This window comes from Condylostylus longicornis, unplaced genomic scaffold, assembly GCF_029603195.1.
Source record: "Condylostylus longicornis isolate FDR11 unplaced genomic scaffold, ASM2960319v2 ptg000004l, whole genome shotgun sequence".
In the NCBI taxonomy this organism is placed as follows: Eukaryota; Metazoa; Arthropoda; class Insecta; order Diptera; family Dolichopodidae; genus Condylostylus; species Condylostylus longicornis.
This window is the reverse complement of record NW_026577973.1, coordinates 9,671,375-9,693,256: the sequence shown is the minus strand read 5'-3', so window position 1 is coordinate 9,693,256 and position 21,882 is coordinate 9,671,375. Positions and strand designations below refer to the sequence as shown.

The following is a 21,882-nucleotide window of genomic DNA, read 5'->3' as shown; positions in this document are numbered from 1 at the left end:
ATTCAAGCATCGGTTTGAGTAGCTGCCATTAACTTCCAAAATAGTTTAAAAATAACTTAGCAACGCTTGCTCAATTTTGTAAAAACTAATAGGGTCAATATTTTTATAAAATTTTGTTGTGATTTTACAAGCTATTATAATAGCTGCGATAGATATTCAAAAGTTAACAGGCTGTTTGGTATCTGAAACCGTAACGTAACAGGGGAACTATTTTTTGGTTGCAATTGCATAAATACTTACAAGAGTTTCTTTATCATATTAAAAATTCTAAACCATTTTAGTGCTTAAACTTCACTATAACTAAAATTTCACTTGAACGACTTCAGTAACGGATCCACCATTCCATTAAAATGTTAACAGAACTGTGTGGGTACTTAATCATAAAATATTCTTAAAAAAACATTGCGCGAGTATCGCAGAGTTGGTACGATCAACTCCATTTTTAAATATCTGTAAAAGCAGTTTTTCTTGGAAACTTCATAGAAATATAGCTTCATATATGTATAATGTATTCTATCTATGGGGAAGACTCAAGTTGTTTTTTACTAAATATATTATGTACATATGTATACATACACGTGTATTCAAAAAAATTTTGTTTAGGTACCAAAAATACATTATTATTCATTGCACATACACATTATGTAAAAAAATATTTGAATGTTTAGATAATTGAAAAATATCCTTGTGTTGGCGTTTTATTATAGTTTCTCAAAAAAAAAAAAAAGAAAAATTACATATATTTATTTTTAGAAATAAACTGATATACATACATACATGAGGCATGTGCGTACATTGAAAATTTGTTAAATTTCCTTTTGTTATCCTAAATAAATTGATTGAATTTAAGTCTATTTATATTAGTTTAATAATATCCGGTCAATTTCTTACATTGGCTTTGTTTCTTGATTTCTATAGACTAAAAATATTATTAAGTGAATTTTGATTATGCTAATAGAATTAGATGGTCCCTTCATTAAACATGCATGCATATATATACAAAAAGTATGTTTTTATAACCACTATGTCTAAATAAAAAATGGAAATTTTGAAATATGTATTCAGAAGAAAAGCCTTCTAGATATTAAATTTTAAAAACTTTTTTTTTTTCAAATCATTTAAAATAATTTTTTAAAATTAATCTAAAATGTACTAAATTGAGCATCTACATACATCTACATAATCAAATTAAATTTAGGTTTCATTTTAAATATGTAAAGAGTTTTATGGTCTATTGTATTAGAAATATTTTGTACTATTATCAAGCGAGAAGCAAGAAGATCTGAAAAAAAAATAACATACATTTTTTTAAATGAAAGCTATACACCATTTCAGACGCAATTGGACGACTATCAGATAGCCGAGTATAAAATTGTTCAAATAAATAAATAAATAAGAAAACAATATGATAAGAAATTAGTTTAGATATGAGACAATGTTAATTTAAGAGTTTATTCACAAAAGCTATCGTATAAAATGAAAATCTTCCGTAAATTTTTGAGGAAATTTACCCAAAAGTTTAAGTCTGCAAGCATCAGTACTAATTCGTACTAACGCAAAATCCAGAATTAGAAATAATACCTCGCAAATTCTTAGTCAGCGGCCTTGTTATATCATAATCCTTAATTTTTTATGTATGTATAAACATTGTGGAATATTCCGAGTTCGAACAAAAGTTAGTTAGTTCGACATTCTAAATTCGACATTAATAGAATGACTAATGTAATAGATTTGATTTTTCTTATATAGGTTAAATGAAAGGTAATATTTATTTGTATGGCTGAATTTCGTACTAATAATATAAATTTTCCTATGAAAAAATCCGATATCTGTTGTCTATTTCTTATTATATTTTTCATTATATTGCTATTCACCTCTAGAGTAAATAATAAAATATTTTCTCAAACTATGCACGTATAAAAGTTAAAATTTATTTACTGTACTTTGAAAATTCTAAAATAATTCTAGCAGCAAAACATAATTATTTTTTTTATTTTACATCAAAAATTGTCCATTTTGAATATTTTAATAGAATTTTAATTGAAACTGCAAGCAGGCATTAATGATTTTACAACTGTTACATTTTTATTTAAATAGCAAAATCAACAGTAAAACAAAATCAAATTAAATATGAATTAAATTCTACTTAACTTAATTGACATTTCACTATATAAAGGAGTCAGAAAGTAGTATTCTAAATATCTATACAGGGTGTCCCAAAATCGATGAAATTCTCGAAGCAAAGTGAGAATGCGTTCAGATGAAAAAAAAAGAGCATGTTCCTTTTTAGGAGAAAGGGTTTTTAAGTTATTAGGTCTAAAAGTTGATCTTTCTGAAAGCCGTTCAATTCTTACATTTTTTTTAAGCTATTCATTTCTTACATTGCGATGTATAATTGGTGTAAAGGTTTTTTTTTAGTTTCAGAGATGTAAAAGTGCAGAATTAAAATTTTTATGAATTTTTTCTAAAAATTTCTGCTTAATCGTTAATTACTCCGTTACGAGTACTATTCTATTGTTTCTATCACGGGAAGTGATAGTATTCCTAGTGCCTAGTATTCCGATTTTCATAATGTCACAAAAATTTCAAAAATAACACATCTTTCAGTCGAAAACCTGATGTTAAAACATTAAATAATTAAAACAAAATTATTTCAGAACAAAAACAAAGATCTTAAAGGTTTATTACGCAAAATTAGGCATTATTAACATGTAAATTTTCTTTTCCAAAATGAAAGTTATTTGCTTCATTTTACTATTAATCCTTAAAAATTTTGAGATCTCGTGCCTACGAGCAAAAATTTAAAATTAAGAAAAACTTTTTTATAAGTTAATTATAATACAAGACTCAGACACCTTGTATATCTAAGTATGTGTAATTAAATAAATGTTATATCTTGATATGTCGGTATAAGCACTCGAAATATCAAATTGATTCGTTTATAATTAGATTACTTAATTTATCTTAATGGAAATTTCTTCATGCAACTGCAGAACAGATGGATGACGTAATCAAAGGAACGAGTTAAAGGCAGAAAAATTCATTGACTGTAAATTTTTTTGTAAAGAAAATTTTTTTTCACCTCAAACCCTCAATCAAAATTTATAAAATTTTAATTTTTTCCGAATTTCCATAAATGCAGAAAGCTAACGATAAATGCCATGCCATTTAAAAATATAATGATTTTTCTTAATATACGCATTATTGAAATCGATTATGATCGACGAGGATTATATTAACGCATCTTTAAATTGTTTTTTTTTTGTTTTATTTCCAAGATTGCGTACATTACTCATCCTCAGTGTATGCAATCTTTGAAATATATTCGCATATGAATGAAATTAATTTTAATAGCTAAATAATTTTTAAAAGCAGTATTTTCACTTGGCTGAAGGGAAAAGTGCTATATTACCAACCATTGAATTGCTTGAACTTTATTAGAAAAAAAAACCACAAATTGTATAATACTTTACACAAATGTTGAAATTTTATTACAAGATCCTTAAGAAAACAAAATTCAATTTGTGGAAAAAAAACTGAAAAAATATTTTTTTTTTTTACTTTTTTTTTAAATAGATTATTTAAAAAAAGATTACGCAAATAAGGACGCTTTTAAAATATTTTCTATGTAAGGACCAAATACATAAAGTACAATGAAAAGAACAAATTTAGATCAAAGTAATTTTGTTTTTGCTTTATATTCGTTGACATTAAATAAATTTTAAAAAAAATGTCACGTTCTTTTATTGAACCCAGAATTTCTGATAAAGACATTTTAGTTAGTGAAAAGAAAAAGAAGAAGAAGAGAAAGAAAACTTTCCATTAGTTTATTCATACAATTATATTTAGTAATGGTTTCTTATAAAATCGATCATTTGACTTATTTATAGCATTTTTTATTTAAAGCAATTTAATATGTAAAATAAAAAAGAAAACCAAAAAAACCCAAAAGAGCATTTCTTTTTTTTATTTTTATGTGTATGTAGGTGTTCAACGCATAAATGTATGGGCTATTTATTTTAAAAATTCAAGTGACAAGTAGATTTTTTTTATATAACAAAATTACCCGATCCATGAGGTCTTTCTTTTATTGTAAAGGTTACTTATCTAGTGTTCGTTTGAAATTTTCTGTTAAGACCTTTGTTAAAATATAATTTCATTTAATTTTCAATAAGTTTTTTTTTCTTCCGTATAGCAAATGATAATTTTTAAATTGACTTAATAAAATATTTTAATTATAAGACTTTGTGGAAATTATGCTGAATGTCATTCTAGTATTGGTCAATATCATCTTAAAAATAATTCTTAGTTTCACAACAAATCTAAGCATTTAAAATTGTTCGAAATAATTTCACATTTGTTACACAACTTTGAATGCTTACATGATTTACAACAATTTTAATAAAAATTCTGTCTTATTCTTGTATTGTATGTGTATATATACAATGTGCATACAGTAATGTTCATGAACAATTTTAACTACGATAGCTATAGAAAATAAAATTTATTGAAGCGCATGTAATTTTTTTTGTGGTTCAGCAGATGAATCGTAAAGTTGTTGAAACGGAAATGTGCGTATATATGGAAATTTTTGACCTTGACAAATTTTTTTTTTTTTTTTTTTTTTGGTGAGAAATACAAAATGAAATTTTTGTTTTTAATAGTGTAACAATTGAATTAGTTCGTTGATTAAGTTTTATAATTGAAAAAGTCGAATAATTTTGGTTTTGTATAAATTTTACTTTTAATCTTATTTGGGTTTTCATGAAGAACAATATATAGTCTGTCGAAATGCAACCTGAAGAGATTTAAAAATAAACCAACATAGCCGGATTATTTAGATTATTACAATAAGACAGAGTTCAGATATTTCTAATTTATGAACAACTAGCGCTCTTTATGGGCTATTATTTGCACATATTAGAACCATCTACGGATTGTTTGTGTAGATTTTGACGCGAGATAAATTTTGTATGGTTGAGCTTATTCTTTGCTATATTGAAGAACATAGAGCACTTGAATGGATATTCAAGAGATATTTATATATCACTCGAAATATGGAAGATATTTATATATCTTCAAACTTTTTTGAATTACAGAATTTCTGAAAATTCACGGTGAATAAGCCTATAAATCAATTTTTACTAACCCGAATGCATACAATATGGAAGATTATGTGATGGCCCTAAATTTCGAATGTCGAGTTTTCTGTGGGAACGTACTTCTTCATGGTAGGGAAGCGTAAATAAACTATTTTTAGAGAGGTGTCAGCCTGTCTATCTGTTTGTGTATCGGTCTGTAGGCCTGTGTGTGCACGCGTCTATTTTAAGTTCGGCTGAACCAATTTTAATGAAATTTTATGTGTGAGTTTATTTCAGCTATATCACGGATTGGTCAACTTTTGGGATATGCCAGACTTTGAGAACTGGATCTTTTTCCCGGCCGATTTTACTTTTTGCTTATATGAAGAAAAATAATTAGCCAATTGTTTTGAAATTCCGTATTATTACTTCGAGTTGCTGAAATGAAATTATGAATTTTTTTAAAAGATCAGTGCTCGGAAGCCGAAGTAAGAGCCAATTTCACATTTTTTACCATATCTGCGAAATTAATTGATTTACTTTTTAAAATTTAATATTAGGTTTATGGTTGTTACCGAAAACAGCTTGGATACGCAAAATGAAATTCTACTAAGAGTCAAATTTACATTTTTCTAGATAATGTTAACTAAAAGCTTACTAACTTCTTTAAAATTGGACAAAAATATTTAAACGGCATTTTCATAATCTTCTGTTATACTTTCGTTAAACTAGACAATATACATTGCGGTCGGGCATATGCTAATCAAATCAGATTTTTTAAAATATGTAGGATTTCATAATAAGCTTCTATTACTGCAATAATTTTTTTTCTGACGTCAAATACTGTCAACTTTAATATTATTATCTAATTTTATAACCATTAAAACTACTTTTAATTAAGTTAGGTTGATTGAGTTATTAATATCATTGCTTTTTATTGTAAACAATAAACATAGTTGTTTTTTTTATAATTAGCAATCATCCTATATATATGCAATTAAATTTTATAGTCCATGTACAATGTGTTTTGCGTAGTATCTAGCATTTAATATTAAAATAGTATAATTAATTTATATTATAAAAATTTTGCATATTTTTTCAATTATTTTTTAAATACAATTAAAAAATTTTTAAATTTTCATAATTAAAATAATTTTTAGAAAAACCAAAATGCATTATTTCATATAAAATGCTATTTAATTAAAATAAATGCATAGTTGGTTTTGTTAAAACTATTTGAGAATGGGATTACATTTAATGTTGTTAAATCGCTTTTAATTAACACTATATTATTGTTATATATTTTGGTACTTAAAAAAGTTTTGAACAAATATTTGTATGAAGGTTTTTAAAATTCGCATAGAAATTATAAAGACGAAACAAAGAAAATTTTAAATTTCAAAGTTTAATCAGCTTTAATATATGAAAAATTTTTTTTATGAAATAATCAAAGTTTTTATAATATAGAAATTATGCTCTTATAAATAATATATAAATAATCCTATATATATATATATATATATATATATATATATAAATAATTTATATGTAAATGTGTGTGTTTTGAGAATATATTTTGTTACATTAAGACATTGGAAATAAATTTTTAATTTTATATAACTTAAAAATTTTTTAAAGAATTTCATGCTAGTAGTCAAAATTTATAATTAACGCATAGTATAAAATTAGGACACTATGCATTATCAACCAAGTAAATTATATTCTTTACACGCATATTTTAAAAGTTGCCTCACGAAAACTCAAAAAGACGCCATATTAAACAGGGTGTTTCAGTAATTAGGACAATTTTATATCGTGTTGGTTAAGAGAATAAAAAATGGGTAAAGATTTTGTATAGATGTGGTTAATAAAGGTCAAAAATACAAGTTTCTAGATATAGGTATTATTGGAATAGATGAAAATCTTGATATTTAATTTCTTTATAATGCTTCTTAAATATATATCAACAATTTTTTAGAATGACTAAAACAGATCAAAAATTAATAACAATTGGAAACTATGGTAATTAAAAATAGCGACATTTGTTTGGGTCAATAATTTTTATAACGTATTTAACGTTACCATCATGGTAACCATCAAGGTTTAAATTAAAGCTTAAGTAATGAGAAAAAATTTTGTAAGATGATTTTTAAAGTTTCTAAAAATTTTATACTTTATATAAAATATACTTTGAAGCTGAGATTGAGAAACTTAAAAGACGAAAGGGGAAAATTTCGAATTTTTCTAAAATTAGAATGCTTGGCAATTATGCCTTTCTAATCGCGTTCTATTTGAGCTTCTACATTCTTTTTAATGAAAACTATTCAAGACACGTCTTAAAGAACAAATCTGATAAATTATTCTTAAAATCTGTGTACCTTGAAAGTCGTCTAGTTTTACCCACTTTTGCTTCTCGAAAGTCCAAAGGATGTGGCTCAATAACATTTTATTTATTACCGATTCACTCTGGGTATCGATTACTAGTATTAATATTAAAAAACACGTCAACATCATAAGTAAAAGTTTATACTCTTATACACATATACAAACGTATAATAAACGATATCGTATTGTACCCAACACAGTCTAGAATACTAATGAGATGGAATTTAAATGTCAATATGTGACATTTTGTTTCCTTTAGAAATTTTTTCTAATCAAAAACTTTTTCTTTTAATATTTCGATAAAACGTAATTGCTTTTTAATTTTAAAATTTTATTTTTAATTTCAATTTTTGTGAGAAAATGTTAAAAATTCTAATTAAATTACAAAGAAGTTTTTAACATTTAATTTAATCAATTAAAATAAGCATTAAAGTTTTTATGATATTGTAGATTATATTATAAGCTGTGCATTTTAAATGATAACGCGTGCCGTGATTTATATTGACTTATTATGTTCTATACTTGTGTCCTTTATGCCACCCTCCTCCTTCTCGCACTCCAGAGAGTGTCGTTACACTAGTAAACTCAAGGAATCTGGTGAAGATAATCCACGGAGAGACAGTTTTATGTTTAGTTGAATCATCAACCCACCAAATTAACTTTTCATTACCTTACTTTATAAAATAACATACTACAGCTTGTAAATTTTAGTTCAGATTGAATTAATAAGTCGGTTAAACCTAAAAAAATATGTCTTGAATTTCCTTCAAATATATTTTAAAATTCAGAAATAAATTAGGTTATAATATTTAAAATTCATAAAACTTCTGATACCTGACACATAAGATGCCTAAAATTGAATTTGATATCTAAAAATTTCTATATCAATTTTTATACCTCTGTATACAAATGAGAGTGAAATAAATAATTTGTTTACATACAACTGTTATACCTACATACAATTCGTATACATCCTTGTATATTTCATTTCAAATATTTATGGAAAACTAACAGAGTAGAAAAAGAAAAGAAGCAGAAAAAAACAAGAAATAAAATAAATTTTATTCATGTGGTGATTTCTCAATTGGGTCATAATTTCAACAGGTTGCATAACATTTCAAATGAATTTAAAAATTTTAAACATATGATATACAAACAAACACTTTCATATTGCATTTGTATACAAATAATTATATTAAGGGTACTCACAAGTTGTTGCGAATATGCAAATACATCGTAAGATTTGATTATGATTTTTTTTTCTGCAACAACGCGTTAAAATATCCATTATATGTTCTCATAGTTTGCCACGTTAGAGTTTTTTTTTTAAATTTTTGTTATACGTAGATTTAAGCATCTAGATATACGTATTAGTTATATTACGTTGGATCAAAAATTTTTATAGATTTGAGTGATTTTTAAAGTATTATTACTGAAAAGATTTTCACAATACATTTTAAAACATTTTATTTTAAGCTAGAGGAGTAAAAATATATTTCAAAGTTTTGAAGTGCATATTAAAAATGGTTTTATGCATGGCTTTGAATTACATAAATATTTGAACTGCTGATATAAATATAATATTTCAAGAGCAATAATGGAATTTTGATTAATTATATTCTAACTTGGGAATTATATATCAATGAAATATAATATTACAATTACTATATTATATGTATACTATGGCTTAGTGAATCGAAAATAGGTAAAAATTTTGTTCGATAGTGAGGGTGAATTCTCAGCGGCTTCCGCGATACGGAGACTTTAAGAATAATTGATAAAATTTTTGCATTTTTTTTTATTTTTCACATGATGCTTTATATTGTTGCGCTCGCTCATAGTAGCCCAGATTTGTTCTGAAATTTAAGAGTTTACATATTACATAACTACTTTGTCGACATTTATAAATATTTTCATAAAAATTAGATAAGCTAAATTTTAATAAACAACATAAAAATTAACGATGAACCGTAAAGAGTTTTTAGCACTTTTCCAAAAAAAAAAAAATTAAACATTCCTGCCTCTGTTTACAAAAGACCCAAAAAGGAAGTTATTTGTGTTGAAGAAAATTTTTACTTTCCTCGCTCCTCTCACCCCATATTTAAAAGTTATGGCCCTCAAAGTCACAAAAATGTCAATTTTTTGAAATGCCTGAAGAACAGCATAGTTGAACATTGATATAACAAAATGATTGTTAAAATTACCGCTATCTAGAATTCGGTTTTTTTCAAATTTTTGGCATCGTTTTTCTTCTACACAGTTAATCGTAGTTTCAAATTTTAGTAGGTTTTAGACACTAATGAATCACCTATTTTATTAGTAAAAAAATTCGTTCCATCCACTTTCTGTCTTCTCGAAATTTGTAAAAATTTAATTTTCGACGCCTTATATTTTTGAAACTGCTAGTTTTTTCGAATTTATAATAAAGCCAGAAAGTAAAGGTAAATCTCAAATTGACCATTGCCTTCATCCAAATTCATTCAAAACTGTTATCAAACATTTTTTTACATTTTTAAAATTTAAAATCTTCAATTTACTTACAAATATTAACTTCAAAAAATGAGCACTTCATACGTACATAAATTCAAATTCAATTTTATTATTATGCTAATCTCTGCCTTGAATCGATTTGTAGATTACCAAACAGTCAACAGTTTAATCAAATGTGCAAATTAGATTTGAATTTGAAGTGAAAATTATTATTAAATAATATTTGTTTACTTTTTTCGCATGAATTCATTCAAAGCTCACGTTCATACTGAACGTAAATGATGAATTAATAATTTTTTTTTAGTACAATACAAAGTGGGTCAAACAAGCTCCTAGTAAATTTACAATTTATTTTTTTTTATGATGTTAGTCTATGATGTATATCATAATAAAATAGTAATTGTATGTATATTTTATGTATTTATAAGAATATAATACTGGGAACCTAGATAGGAAAAGAATTTTGCATATAATTATTCATATTGAAATAATTTAATTGAAGGATTTTGCAGGTATATATGAGAAAGGATATTAATATAAATTCTTATTTATTATTTAATTATTAATACATGGTAAATATTAGTGTAATTAACGTCCGAAATAATAATGTTATTGGTAAATTGTAAGTTTCATTAGAATAAGTAGGGAATTAATTATTTAAATTAGACGATTTGTGTGTAAAACATTAAGTGTATTTATAGGAAATGAAAAACAAAGAAGTAAAAAAGTTAATGTTAGTCTTTGCCAAAATTGCATATCCGAATATTTAAATTGACTTTACCGTAACTCAAAATTTACACTCGACGAGGAAGCCCGCGAGTTATGGGAATTATTTTCAAAAAATATATCGAACAAATGTTGTAGAGATTTTGTTTTTACAGAATATTTCAAATTGTTTGCTATGACATATATACATGAGTACGAATTTACCCTAATTTTGTTAAAGATTTTCACAGGATCTGGGATTTCGGAAAACCGATGTTCAAAAATGTTGTAGAGATTTTGAAGACCTTATGTTGTATGGCGATATTTGGTGAATGTTTTAAGACCTAACCTTGTATGGCTAGTATATATGGAAATAGCAATACCCTGTATTGATAATTCCAGAGGGCTTAGGTTGTAATTTTCAATACCAATTTCCATACATTAAAAATATGCAACTGTTCGAAATTTCAAGTATCTATACAAAAATGCTTGTTTTGTTTAGTAAAATCTTTAATAACAGACGGACAGCCTGACACAACTAGAATGACTTAGAATTGGGTTTTGACTGAGAATATATATACTTTATGTAATCGCAGTGTATCGTGACAAATTGAACATATTCCCTTTTGTTATATAGCTAGACATAAAAATTTATTTCAAAGCACAATCATTAACATTAGTTCTCAAATAAGTTGTTCAAAATTTTCAAGAATAATTTGTATACATTTACAAACTTCTATTACATATCTATATGAAGAGACAGATATGGCTGTTTATTTGTAATTTGCAGCTATAAATAAAAAATGAAGAATTTCGTTGATTTAATTTTCTTTTTAAAACCGTTTACACAGAACTCTCTGGAATTAAATTGACAATTAAAAATTAAAAAATATACGTATTTAGAAACTTATAACTTAGATCTATATTTAGTTTGTAGAAAATAAAAAATTTTTACTACTTACCCGACTAAATCCAATTATTATGAATTCTTTCTTAATTTTTCTTTTTATATTACACAATTGAGAAAAGCGTCAACTTTTCATATTAATTTTTTATATAATTTTGTCGGTGACATTGTCATTCTCCTTCCATAAGAAATTTTTACACCAATTTTGTAATTTCATAAACCTCCTTATTTCCTTTCATTGCAATTTTTTTTTTTTTTTCAAAAATAATGAAATGGAAGGACTTTAGTCTCATTTCTAAACTTTAATATGCTTTGTGGGTATGAAACATGATAAACAAGAAAAACTGCATTTAAGGAAATGATTTCAGGAGAAAAATAGAAAAAAGTTAAGAAAAAAAAAGAAACAACAATAATTACTGTAAAGGATACTAGAATTTATACTTTATTTTTGTTTTTGCAAAGACAATATGATAGAAAAAAAAGTAAAATGAAATTTTTTACTGAAAAACTTGAGGCAATAAAAGACGGATAAAATGAGGAAGTCAAGTTTTAATTGGGACGAATTTGATATAAACTTGGTAAGAATTGAAAATATTTGAGTATCTAGTTTTTCATGTCTAAAAGAAATTGGGTGGTTGTTTCCTTTTTTTTTTCAAAGAAATTTTCAAAGTTTGTATTTTACATTAAAAACTTTAAACTGTACAAAAGTTTTTTTTTAATTGAGCACATAAACGCTGTATATTTTGAGTATAACAATGCTATGTGTTTGTAAAAATGTTGCTATTTTGTATGCGAGTAGATATTTGTACGAGTACGCTAAATGAATATGACTACAGCTTTTTGTGGTCAATAACATTATGATAAAAGAGTTACCAATATGATTGTGGTTAAATTAGCAATATTATTTTGTTAGATCGTATTATTATTAGTTTATCTTCCATTATTATAGTATGCAACATTGCATTTAGCTTTTTGCGTTTATAGAAATTTGAAAAAGCTTGTAGTTTCGCAAATATAAGGTGCTAAATATTAAAATTTTACAAATTTCGAGAGTTGATAACTTGAGAGGGAGTGGTGATGGGAAAAAATTTTCTTCTAACGAAATAAACTATTTATGAATATCTAAAAGCTCCTAAAATTTCAGATTCCTGTAATGTACGGTGTAGAAGAAAAACGGCATCAAAAATTTGGAAAAAACGGATTTTAGATAACGGTAAATTTTAACTGCCATTTTGTTTTTTAAAAGTTCAGAAATGGTATGCCGCGATAAAAGAAACCAGCTACTATTTTTCTGCTTTTACAAAATTTGAAAAATGTTTATGGCATTATAGGGATTTAGGAAGGTATAACTTTTAGAGAGGGGGAGATAGATAAAAATTTTGTTCTACGGTAAAGCATTTGTAGTAAAGGTCTATTTACGTATAAAATTTCAGCTTTCTATCTTCAAGGGTGTAGAAGTTTTGTAAACAGACACACGGACAGATGGACGGGCATATGGACGGACGGATAGAGTGAAACTAATAAGCACTTTTTTACAAAAGTTTTTGGAAAAGTGGTAAAAAAGTCTTCTAATTTTGAAACATAAATTTGTAAAATAAAATTAAGGCTTTAATTTGTAACAAGTGCGAATGTAAGAAATATATAGACTCAGTAGTCTAGAACTTGAAATTTCTCAGACGATATCTGATTTTGTTCGAATTTTAAAGTTCTTTTCGAATGTGTCAGAATTATTCTTTTGCTTCAGATTTCAGCAGCAGAATCTAAAAAAGAAATATTCCTTTATATTCTTGTTTTAGAGAGTTATGGGCATTTGATCTTGTCCCAAAAAATCCGTATTTAAATTTGAAAAATAAGTTTTTGTATAGTTTTCTAGTTCTCTTTATATTTTAGGCAGAATACCTAAAATTAACAAAATTGTTGTGTTGTTGTGCAGTTTTTGTGTCTACTTGTTCCTTTTATAAGCTTGATTTATGTTGCTCTACCCACAAATAGAAGATTTTCTAACAATAATTATAATAACTGTCTAATTAACATCATTATTTTCTACTGAATTCAAATGCTACTGATTATTAAATGTCATAAAACAGTTGTCAAATTCGTTTGTATATCTGCTTCTAGATAATTAGGCTTCCTTCTCTTTTTATTGGTGTTTTATTTTAAGTTACGTGTACAATATTCACACACTCTTCTTCTAAATTAATTGCTGATTAAAATAAATATAATTATATTATGTGAGTCATAGTTAAAAATTTTAAATTAAAAATATTTCAAAAATATTATTTGATTTAAATTTATTTTTTATGCGCAGTGATAATTAAAAAAAAAAAAAATCGGACATAAATGGATCATTTTTGAGGTGAAATTTTTTTTAAAAAAAAAAGAAGAAAATAATATAAAAGATGAAAACAAAATTATCATTGTCGTCTAAAGTCAACATAAACTTTTCTAATTCAAAATTTTGTTTATTTTCCTTATTATAAAAATACATTTTGCGTCACCTTAAAGATTATATCTGATTATATAAGAATGTTAAAGTTTCAGCATGATGCGTCAAAAAGGAAATCCTATATATAATATTTTTATAAAAGAATAAAAAACAAACAGAACAGAAAAAAAAGAATTTTCTTTTTTTTTTTTTTTTATTATTATTAAAATCAACAGATATACGAAAAGTTAAACTGAATTATGAATAAGATTATTTATATTAAAGCATATGCTTTCCAAAAATTCATCTTTGGCTATAATATTTTTTTATGTTTAGGTACGTAAATGTGTATATATATAAGAGCAAGTGAAGAGGACTTTATTAAGTATTGATTTTTCTTTTAAATTTTCGAAGGATGTTCTTAATAGATGCTTATAACATTTGTTACAAGTAAAATAAAGGACCAAGGAATTTTGGTTTTCTTTGGTTTTCGCCAACATTATTTATTACGTATGTCATTTATCTGACATTGTGTATATACAGTCGGATTATGAAATTTGTTTTTTACCCATTTCATGCGTGTTACTATAATAATCGTGCATGTGTATAAAATGTTTTTGATTGTGATCATACTTTTCATTTATTCAACTCGCACTTTATATTCATTTCTTTTAGATTTTCGATTTTAATGTTAACAGTATTCAATTCAAACGCCGGTATTATTATTCCCCTGTCCTGGGATCAGATTTCTTTTAAAAATTGTCTTTCAATGGAATTTTGTTGAGCTGCCGGTAGTTTAGGAATGAAGTTTTTTTTAAAGTATATTAAAGTTTTAATCATATATTGAGGAGGTATAATGAACTGTACTTTGAAATTGGGTTCCTTGAAATTGAAATTGAACACTTGTACTGTAACTTAAAATTTGTTAGTAACTAAATGTTGAAATAAGATTCCATTCAACGAAATTTTTCATTTTAGTTTAATGATTTTAAAGATCAAATTGAATAAAAAACAATTTGTCAATTTTTGAAAAAAATGTTTCAAAAAATTGCATATCTTGAGGGGCAACTATGAATTTGGTATTATTAAAATACGTGACATTCACTGTATTTAGAAATTTTTTATAGAAGTTGTAAAATATTTTTTATTAAACAGCAGGTAAAAACCTTTTGACATATTTTTGGTGACATTTTTGATCTATTTTTGGGTTTTGTTACATTATGTATGTATGTATATATAAAAAATGTAAATATGGTTCTTTATTAACAGAAATGTTTCAGGTGGTTATAAAAAAATAACAAAAGAAAAGATAACTTTTCAAAATACGCGAATTTTTAAAAGTGTTTTTTGCTTTTTTGTATATATACACATAAACTCTATGTTGATTAACTAATTTAATTAATATCAGCTTGAGTGGTACAGAGGAAAACTTCATTTTGTCAGAAATTTATTCATAATTAGCTTTATTATATGCAAGTTTATAAATATTTAATAAATTAGAATGTCAAAAATGTATAAAAGGGGAGGATAAATATATACGTGACAAGATATATATATGTATGTAATAATATATATATCTACAACAAGAATTATTGAAAATTGGATATGTGTAAGAATATTAGGACAAATACTAAATCGGTTTTTTTAAGGAAAGTTATAATTACTCAATTTTTTGTACTAATTTTTCATACTTACAAACTTGGCTCAACTAATTCAATATTAGAGATTTAATGCATGCGTTATTTGTAACAGTATAATGCATGTTTAATTTTTTAACTCTCCAAACAGAAACTGTATGACTGGTTTAGAACAGTTTTCGAAGAAAGTTCGTTCCGCAGTTGCCCACATTTTTTTTATTGCTTTGTTTCTTTAATTTCGCATGTATATATGTGTATATAAATTTGCTATATTTTAAATTTAATTCATTTATTTGTACTCGTATACGTTAGGTTTTCGTGACAAAATTCCATTTTATAAAAGCACATATGATGTTAAAATGAATTAAAAATCGATTTTTAAAATGAACAAGGATAATAATTTGGTAAATAAGCATTGAGGGTGTGTACATATAAGTGTGTATATGAAAAACATTTGGAATGATTTTTTTTTTTCTTTAAACGTTATTCTCATATAAAATATAATGATATAATTTTATTTTTTAGAGTACCTAGACATTTTTTTTTAAGTTTGTATAGGTCAATTACCGTTTTTGTTATATACAAAGTTGCAATTGCTTTATAATTTATTTTTATGTTAAAAGTTAAAACGTAAATTATAAATTTGCAGTTATTACCAATTCCTGATGATGCTTATGATGGGGGTTCCAAATAGCGTGTATACTTGTATGGTATAATTACAATAGAAAGTATAATTTTTAGGAATAGTTTGAGTGTTACTGTTACAAAAGTTTATAAGGTCGAGTATGTTATTTTGGATTAAATTTAGGACAATGACTTGTAATCGTATATCAAATAACTTTTATACAGAACTTGCATGAAGTATATACTACTTTAACAGTTCATGCAATCTGTGCTAGTTTCAAAAGTGAAAATTCTTTAGGTTAATTTCTTTAAATTTTCAAAAATTTTACGACATTATTTGATTTTGATTCTCTCTCCTTTGATTAAATTTTCTATACTACATATAAATAATTTTCAAAATTGTATAAGATTGCCATCTATATATGTATACATTTTGTGAACACCTCTACAGGTATATACAAGTAAAGTCAAATTTAAAATGAAATAAATTTTTCTGAAGGACATTTTAATGAAAAGTTTAAGCAAAAAGATAACGTTAATAAATTTGAAATTGGCATGTTTTTATCACATCAATTTTAGTTTTATAGTGAATTTAAATTTTATGTTTGTATTTAGTTTTTTAGAATTGAATTGGAGTTTTTTTTATAGATATCTATATATATGTATGTATACACATGTGCATGTGTTGTTTGAAAGAATATTTATGTATAAAATGTACCTATGATTGTAATTTGAAAAAAGGGAAGGCCAAAATGTAACCGCTTAATGAATTGGCATAAAAAATATTTATTTGATTTGTAATTTTATCAGGCCTTAGCCTGAAATTACCTTTCGAAGTATTTTTAAATTAAAATTTTTCTTCCTATAATTCATTACCCTTTCATTGAAGGAAAAATCTTTTGTGATGGATATATGTAAATCGCTGTTGTAAAACCATTTGAAACATAATTCTTGTTAAACTGTAATAAAAAGTTGATTCGAACTCATTTTTGGTTAGAATTGTTATAACAATATTAATATTTGTTTATTGTATATGTGAGGTATTGCATAGGGATCAAACTAAATTCTTTGTTCATTAAAAATTTTTAATTAAGTGTTTTGTAAATGAAGATTATATTTTTAAAATAAGCGAAAAAATCTAAATATTTCACTTGTCTAGTTGTAAGGCTATTATTTTCTTTAATATAAAGCAAAAGAGGTTGAGTAGTTACTTTTCTGAACTGGTTTTTTTAAGGAAATTTGCAAGATCGCAATCTTTAATAACATTTAAATGCTTTTTTTTGGAGATCAATCTAAATTTTGTGAAAATAAATTCAAAATTACCATAAAATTATAAATTAACTACAAAGAAAATTTTTTATACATTTTCCAGAATAATAAACTAACAGTTTGATTAGCATTTCATATTAAGTTTATTTTTGATATTTTCCATATGAATGGCACATACCTGAAAACCTCAATTTAAAAAAAAATTTTTGTGGTTTAGTTATTTTTGCAAATGATGAAAGTATAGTTCTTAATGGATTTAAATTAGAACAATGGGAAATCTACTCTCAATTTAGAATTAACAAAGGATAAGCAATTATTTTGTATTTTATTTTCTAAATTTATTGTTGTATATTACATAACAATATGTACAGGAACGTGTATATGTGTATTATATAACCACAATATAAATTATTAATTAAGGGTATACATATAATATGTGTATATTTATGAATTATATGCTTATATGCATGATGGTATTGTTGTTATGAAAGAGATTTTTGGCATAAAATGTATAACAAATTATAAAAAAGGACCTTGAATATTTAATGTTCATAAATTTTACTAAATCATTTTCATTATAATTTAAATGCTTTTATAGAAATAGAAATTTTAAGTAAATTTTATTCTTTTTTCCTAAAATAAGGAAAATTTAAAATAAAAATATTTCTTTATATATGTTGATCAAATTGATTAGATCTTTTGAGTTTAAAAGCAAAAGTAAAATATAAAACTTGAGGCAGTTCAATTAAGCACAGTCACAAAATTGTATAATTTTCATTGTCTGTGGTATTTTGTATTTTAATTTGGATCTTGTATTAATTATCAATAATTTCTTGTCTGTTAATGGTAAATAGCCCTCTTGTTACAATGAATATATTCAAAAATAATTTAATACATTTGCGATATTCCGGAACGCGTATTAAAACCAAATGTTTAAAACTATACAAAACAATTGTCATTATTAAATTTGAACTTAATTCTTTAATAATTCAAGTTACATACATATTATTTAGTATAAATGGTCTACAATTTTCAATGAAACTAAATTCAAAATGGTCTCATTTGTATTAAGTTACAATTAAAATATCCTTAATTATTTAAATACACTCATTATTCTACACATAATCAACAATAATTAACATTAATAAATTAATTTTTTTCTTTTTGAAAAAAACTTGGACTGTTTAATTTTCGTATTAAGTCAGTTTTAGACAATATAGAATAAAAGGGGAAACTCGTTCACCTAATTATATTATAATTTAAAGTTTTATAGAAAAAAAAAATAGATAATCTACTTATAATACTCGTAAGAATAAGGCAAATTGTAAAAGTGTACATTTTTTCTGTTGAAAATTAAATATTATAACGCATATTTACATACACAGAGTGGTTCGAAGCGGAAATCCTCCAAGACTAGGCTTTTCAATTAGTCTAGTCTTGGAGGATTTAATTTTGGGTTTAAAGTTTATTTTTGGAGGTTTCAAATCGGACTCAAAAAATTCTGACCGGCAAATAAATTCTGACCCATAATAAATTCGAAGCTTTTCTTATCATAAAAACTTCGAAGTTTATTGTAATGTAATGAAAGAAATGGAAGGAAAGCTTTTATATCGAATTTTTTTTCTTTTTACTGTTGAAACTAGCTATAGTGAGAAATTTTGGCAAAATGGGGTTCAAATATCAGTGCAGAATTTAACTTCGCCCGAACTCTATTTTTTTGTCTATAATATTTATTTGAAAATTTTAATATTAAAAACATACATATTTCTCATATATTCCGCAAAACAATTAACTGATATATGGAAATATTTCAATTTATAAATATTTACTTGTAAGTCAGACAATGAGAGTTTTTGTTTGCTATCAATTGAAGTTAATTAACTTCTATTGTGCCAATTGAAGTTAATTGGTACTCGTAGTTAATTAAAATTTTCTTCTTCGAATATTTCTTGAAGACGAAATTAGTCTCAAAATGAATGAAAAATTTGCTCTGAAAAAATTTACCTAGCTTTAGGTAACATAAAAGATAAAACATTTTTTTTTGAAGAACAAGTACTTCTAAAACGAGGAAATCCTAAAATTATAGCTTGAACCAATATACAACTATTGCTCGTATTATACATTAAGTTCTCAGTCTAAAGCAATAAATTTACCTGTGACTAATTTTCATGAACCTAATATAGCGTGTTTTTCACCGTTCCTATTTATTTTTTAATTACTGTATACATATATTTATACATACATGCATTATATATAGTATATGTTATCTATAATGCGTATAGATATAGAAAGGAGGAAGTTATGTGTAAAGTATAATACAAAATAAAATTTATAATTTGTAATTTAAGGCAATGATTTATAAACATGGACAATGCGAATTTCCAGGAAAAAAATAATAACTGAAATACATATTATGACTATGATATACATTTGAATGTACATATTATATCATTGTATATATATAAGTGTATGCATGTATACATATTGTATAACCAAAAATACTTATATATGACACAATATAATTCAAATAAAGGTATTCGTTTCAAAACTGGCCTGAATTCTATTCTAATTTCTGTGCATATCGAGAATGATTGAAATACTTCTGAGTTACTTGCGAGAAAGAGTTGTGTTTAAACAAGCCTTAAAATTTTTACCAATTTCCTCACTAGACCTTTATTAAAACAAAAATCGCTTATGGTTTTTTCTATCATTTAGAAAATTTCATCTTTGTCAAAAAATAATCAGTTGCAAAATTGCTACTAGAGTAATTCTGCTTTTAAATTAAATACTTACTTCTCTATGTTATAATATTTTGTTATGATTTTATATATAATAATTTTTATTTAAATTATAATATATAATAATATAAATACCTAAAATGTTCATTATCATTTAAATTATTGTGCTGTTAACATGAATCAACATAAAATTATCATTATTGTTATTTTATATAATATAATGTTACAATTTTATATGCATATATTTATTACATTCATTATTATTTTTTTATATTTTTATTTTCAGAATCCGTTGGTGAATTGAGAGCCAAAAAGGATGGTTTAACATCATTTTCACCGGTAGGTCCTTGTTATAATGTCCTTTTTATTCTTTTCATTATTATTATTATTACTATTGTTATTATATTTCCATTTATATATTTTTTTTATTACTTATATGCATATAAGGTAGCCCTTGTATGAGCATATACATACATATAATAGATATATAGTAATTTTGTATTAGTATATAAGAGTACATATATTGCATATTGTTGCTTTTTCATGTTTTTCAATATTTTTCTCTTTTCTCTTTTATCGTTTTTATATTTTATTTACTTTATTGTTGATAAATTATGTGAAAATTTTAGAAAGATAACAAATGTATATAGAATTTAAGGGGTTCAAGTAAGAATAAAAAAAATGTTTATAATTTTCTTTTTATTTATTCCCTTAACTAAAAAAATTTTATGTACATTTGTACTTATTTATGTAAGGATTTATGTTATATTTGAACGAAAAGCCTTGTCATGAAGGATGCTTTTACTCTTTTGTATTTTCTTCTTTTTTTATTTTCCTTTTCCCTAGTTTTTGTTTTTGTTCATTATTATTTTATGTTAAAAAATTTTTTAGACACAACGAAAGCAGTAAAAAGGAAAAGAAAGAAAAAAAAGAAAACGAAAATTAGGGACTTCTTGAATTATAAAATTTATTGTTATAGATAAAAATGTAAATTGGAGGACATTGGAGAATATAATGCATGAATATGATTTGGATATAAGTATATATTAATGTCTATGAATGTGAGTGTGTATGTTAACGTATTTATGAACGGATAATAAGTATATATGTGTTTATGTATGTATATTATATGTATAATATGACATGTATGTATGTATTTGAAAGGAAAAGGAAATGTTATAAAATATAAATGTAAAACGACAATATTAAAGAAAATGTGTGCTTTGAGAATAACAAAAGAAAATCAAAAGTAAAAAAACAAAATAATAAAGGATATGATCCTCTGTTACATAATATATACAGTGTTGACATATTGTTGAAAGAAAATCAAAAATTTTCATTATTTATATAATAAAGAATATTAAAAATTAAAAATTAAAATTATTTATATTCTTGTAATTCAGAACAGTTCTTATATTTATTTTTTTAATATAATTCGGTTTATAATTTTATTGTATTCAAAAAATTGTTGATTTGGGATTTAAAAAAAATTTATAAATTATATTTTTTTTTTGTAGAAATGGATTTTTCAATTGAAATATAGCATTTAATCCATATATATAGTCGTAATATGGGATTGTAATATGCAGTTAAAATATATGGTAATTAACCCTTTTTAGTA

General features: G+C 24.5%; 1 protein-coding gene across 6 annotated transcripts in view; it reads left to right on the top strand.

Annotated features, from left to right (window-relative positions):
* LOC129610858 (ras guanine nucleotide exchange factor G) overlaps nt 1-21,882 on the top strand; it is a 177,396-nt gene that overhangs the window by 15,964 nt on the left and 139,550 nt on the right. For all 6 annotated transcript variants that reach the window (XM_055523626.1, XM_055523644.1, XM_055523658.1 and 3 more), the window contains exon 4: nt 20,548-20,600. In XM_055523626.1, coding sequence (XP_055379601.1) covers nt 20,548-20,600 — 53 coding nt within the window. The remainder of the gene's footprint in view (nt 1-20,547; nt 20,601-21,882) is intronic.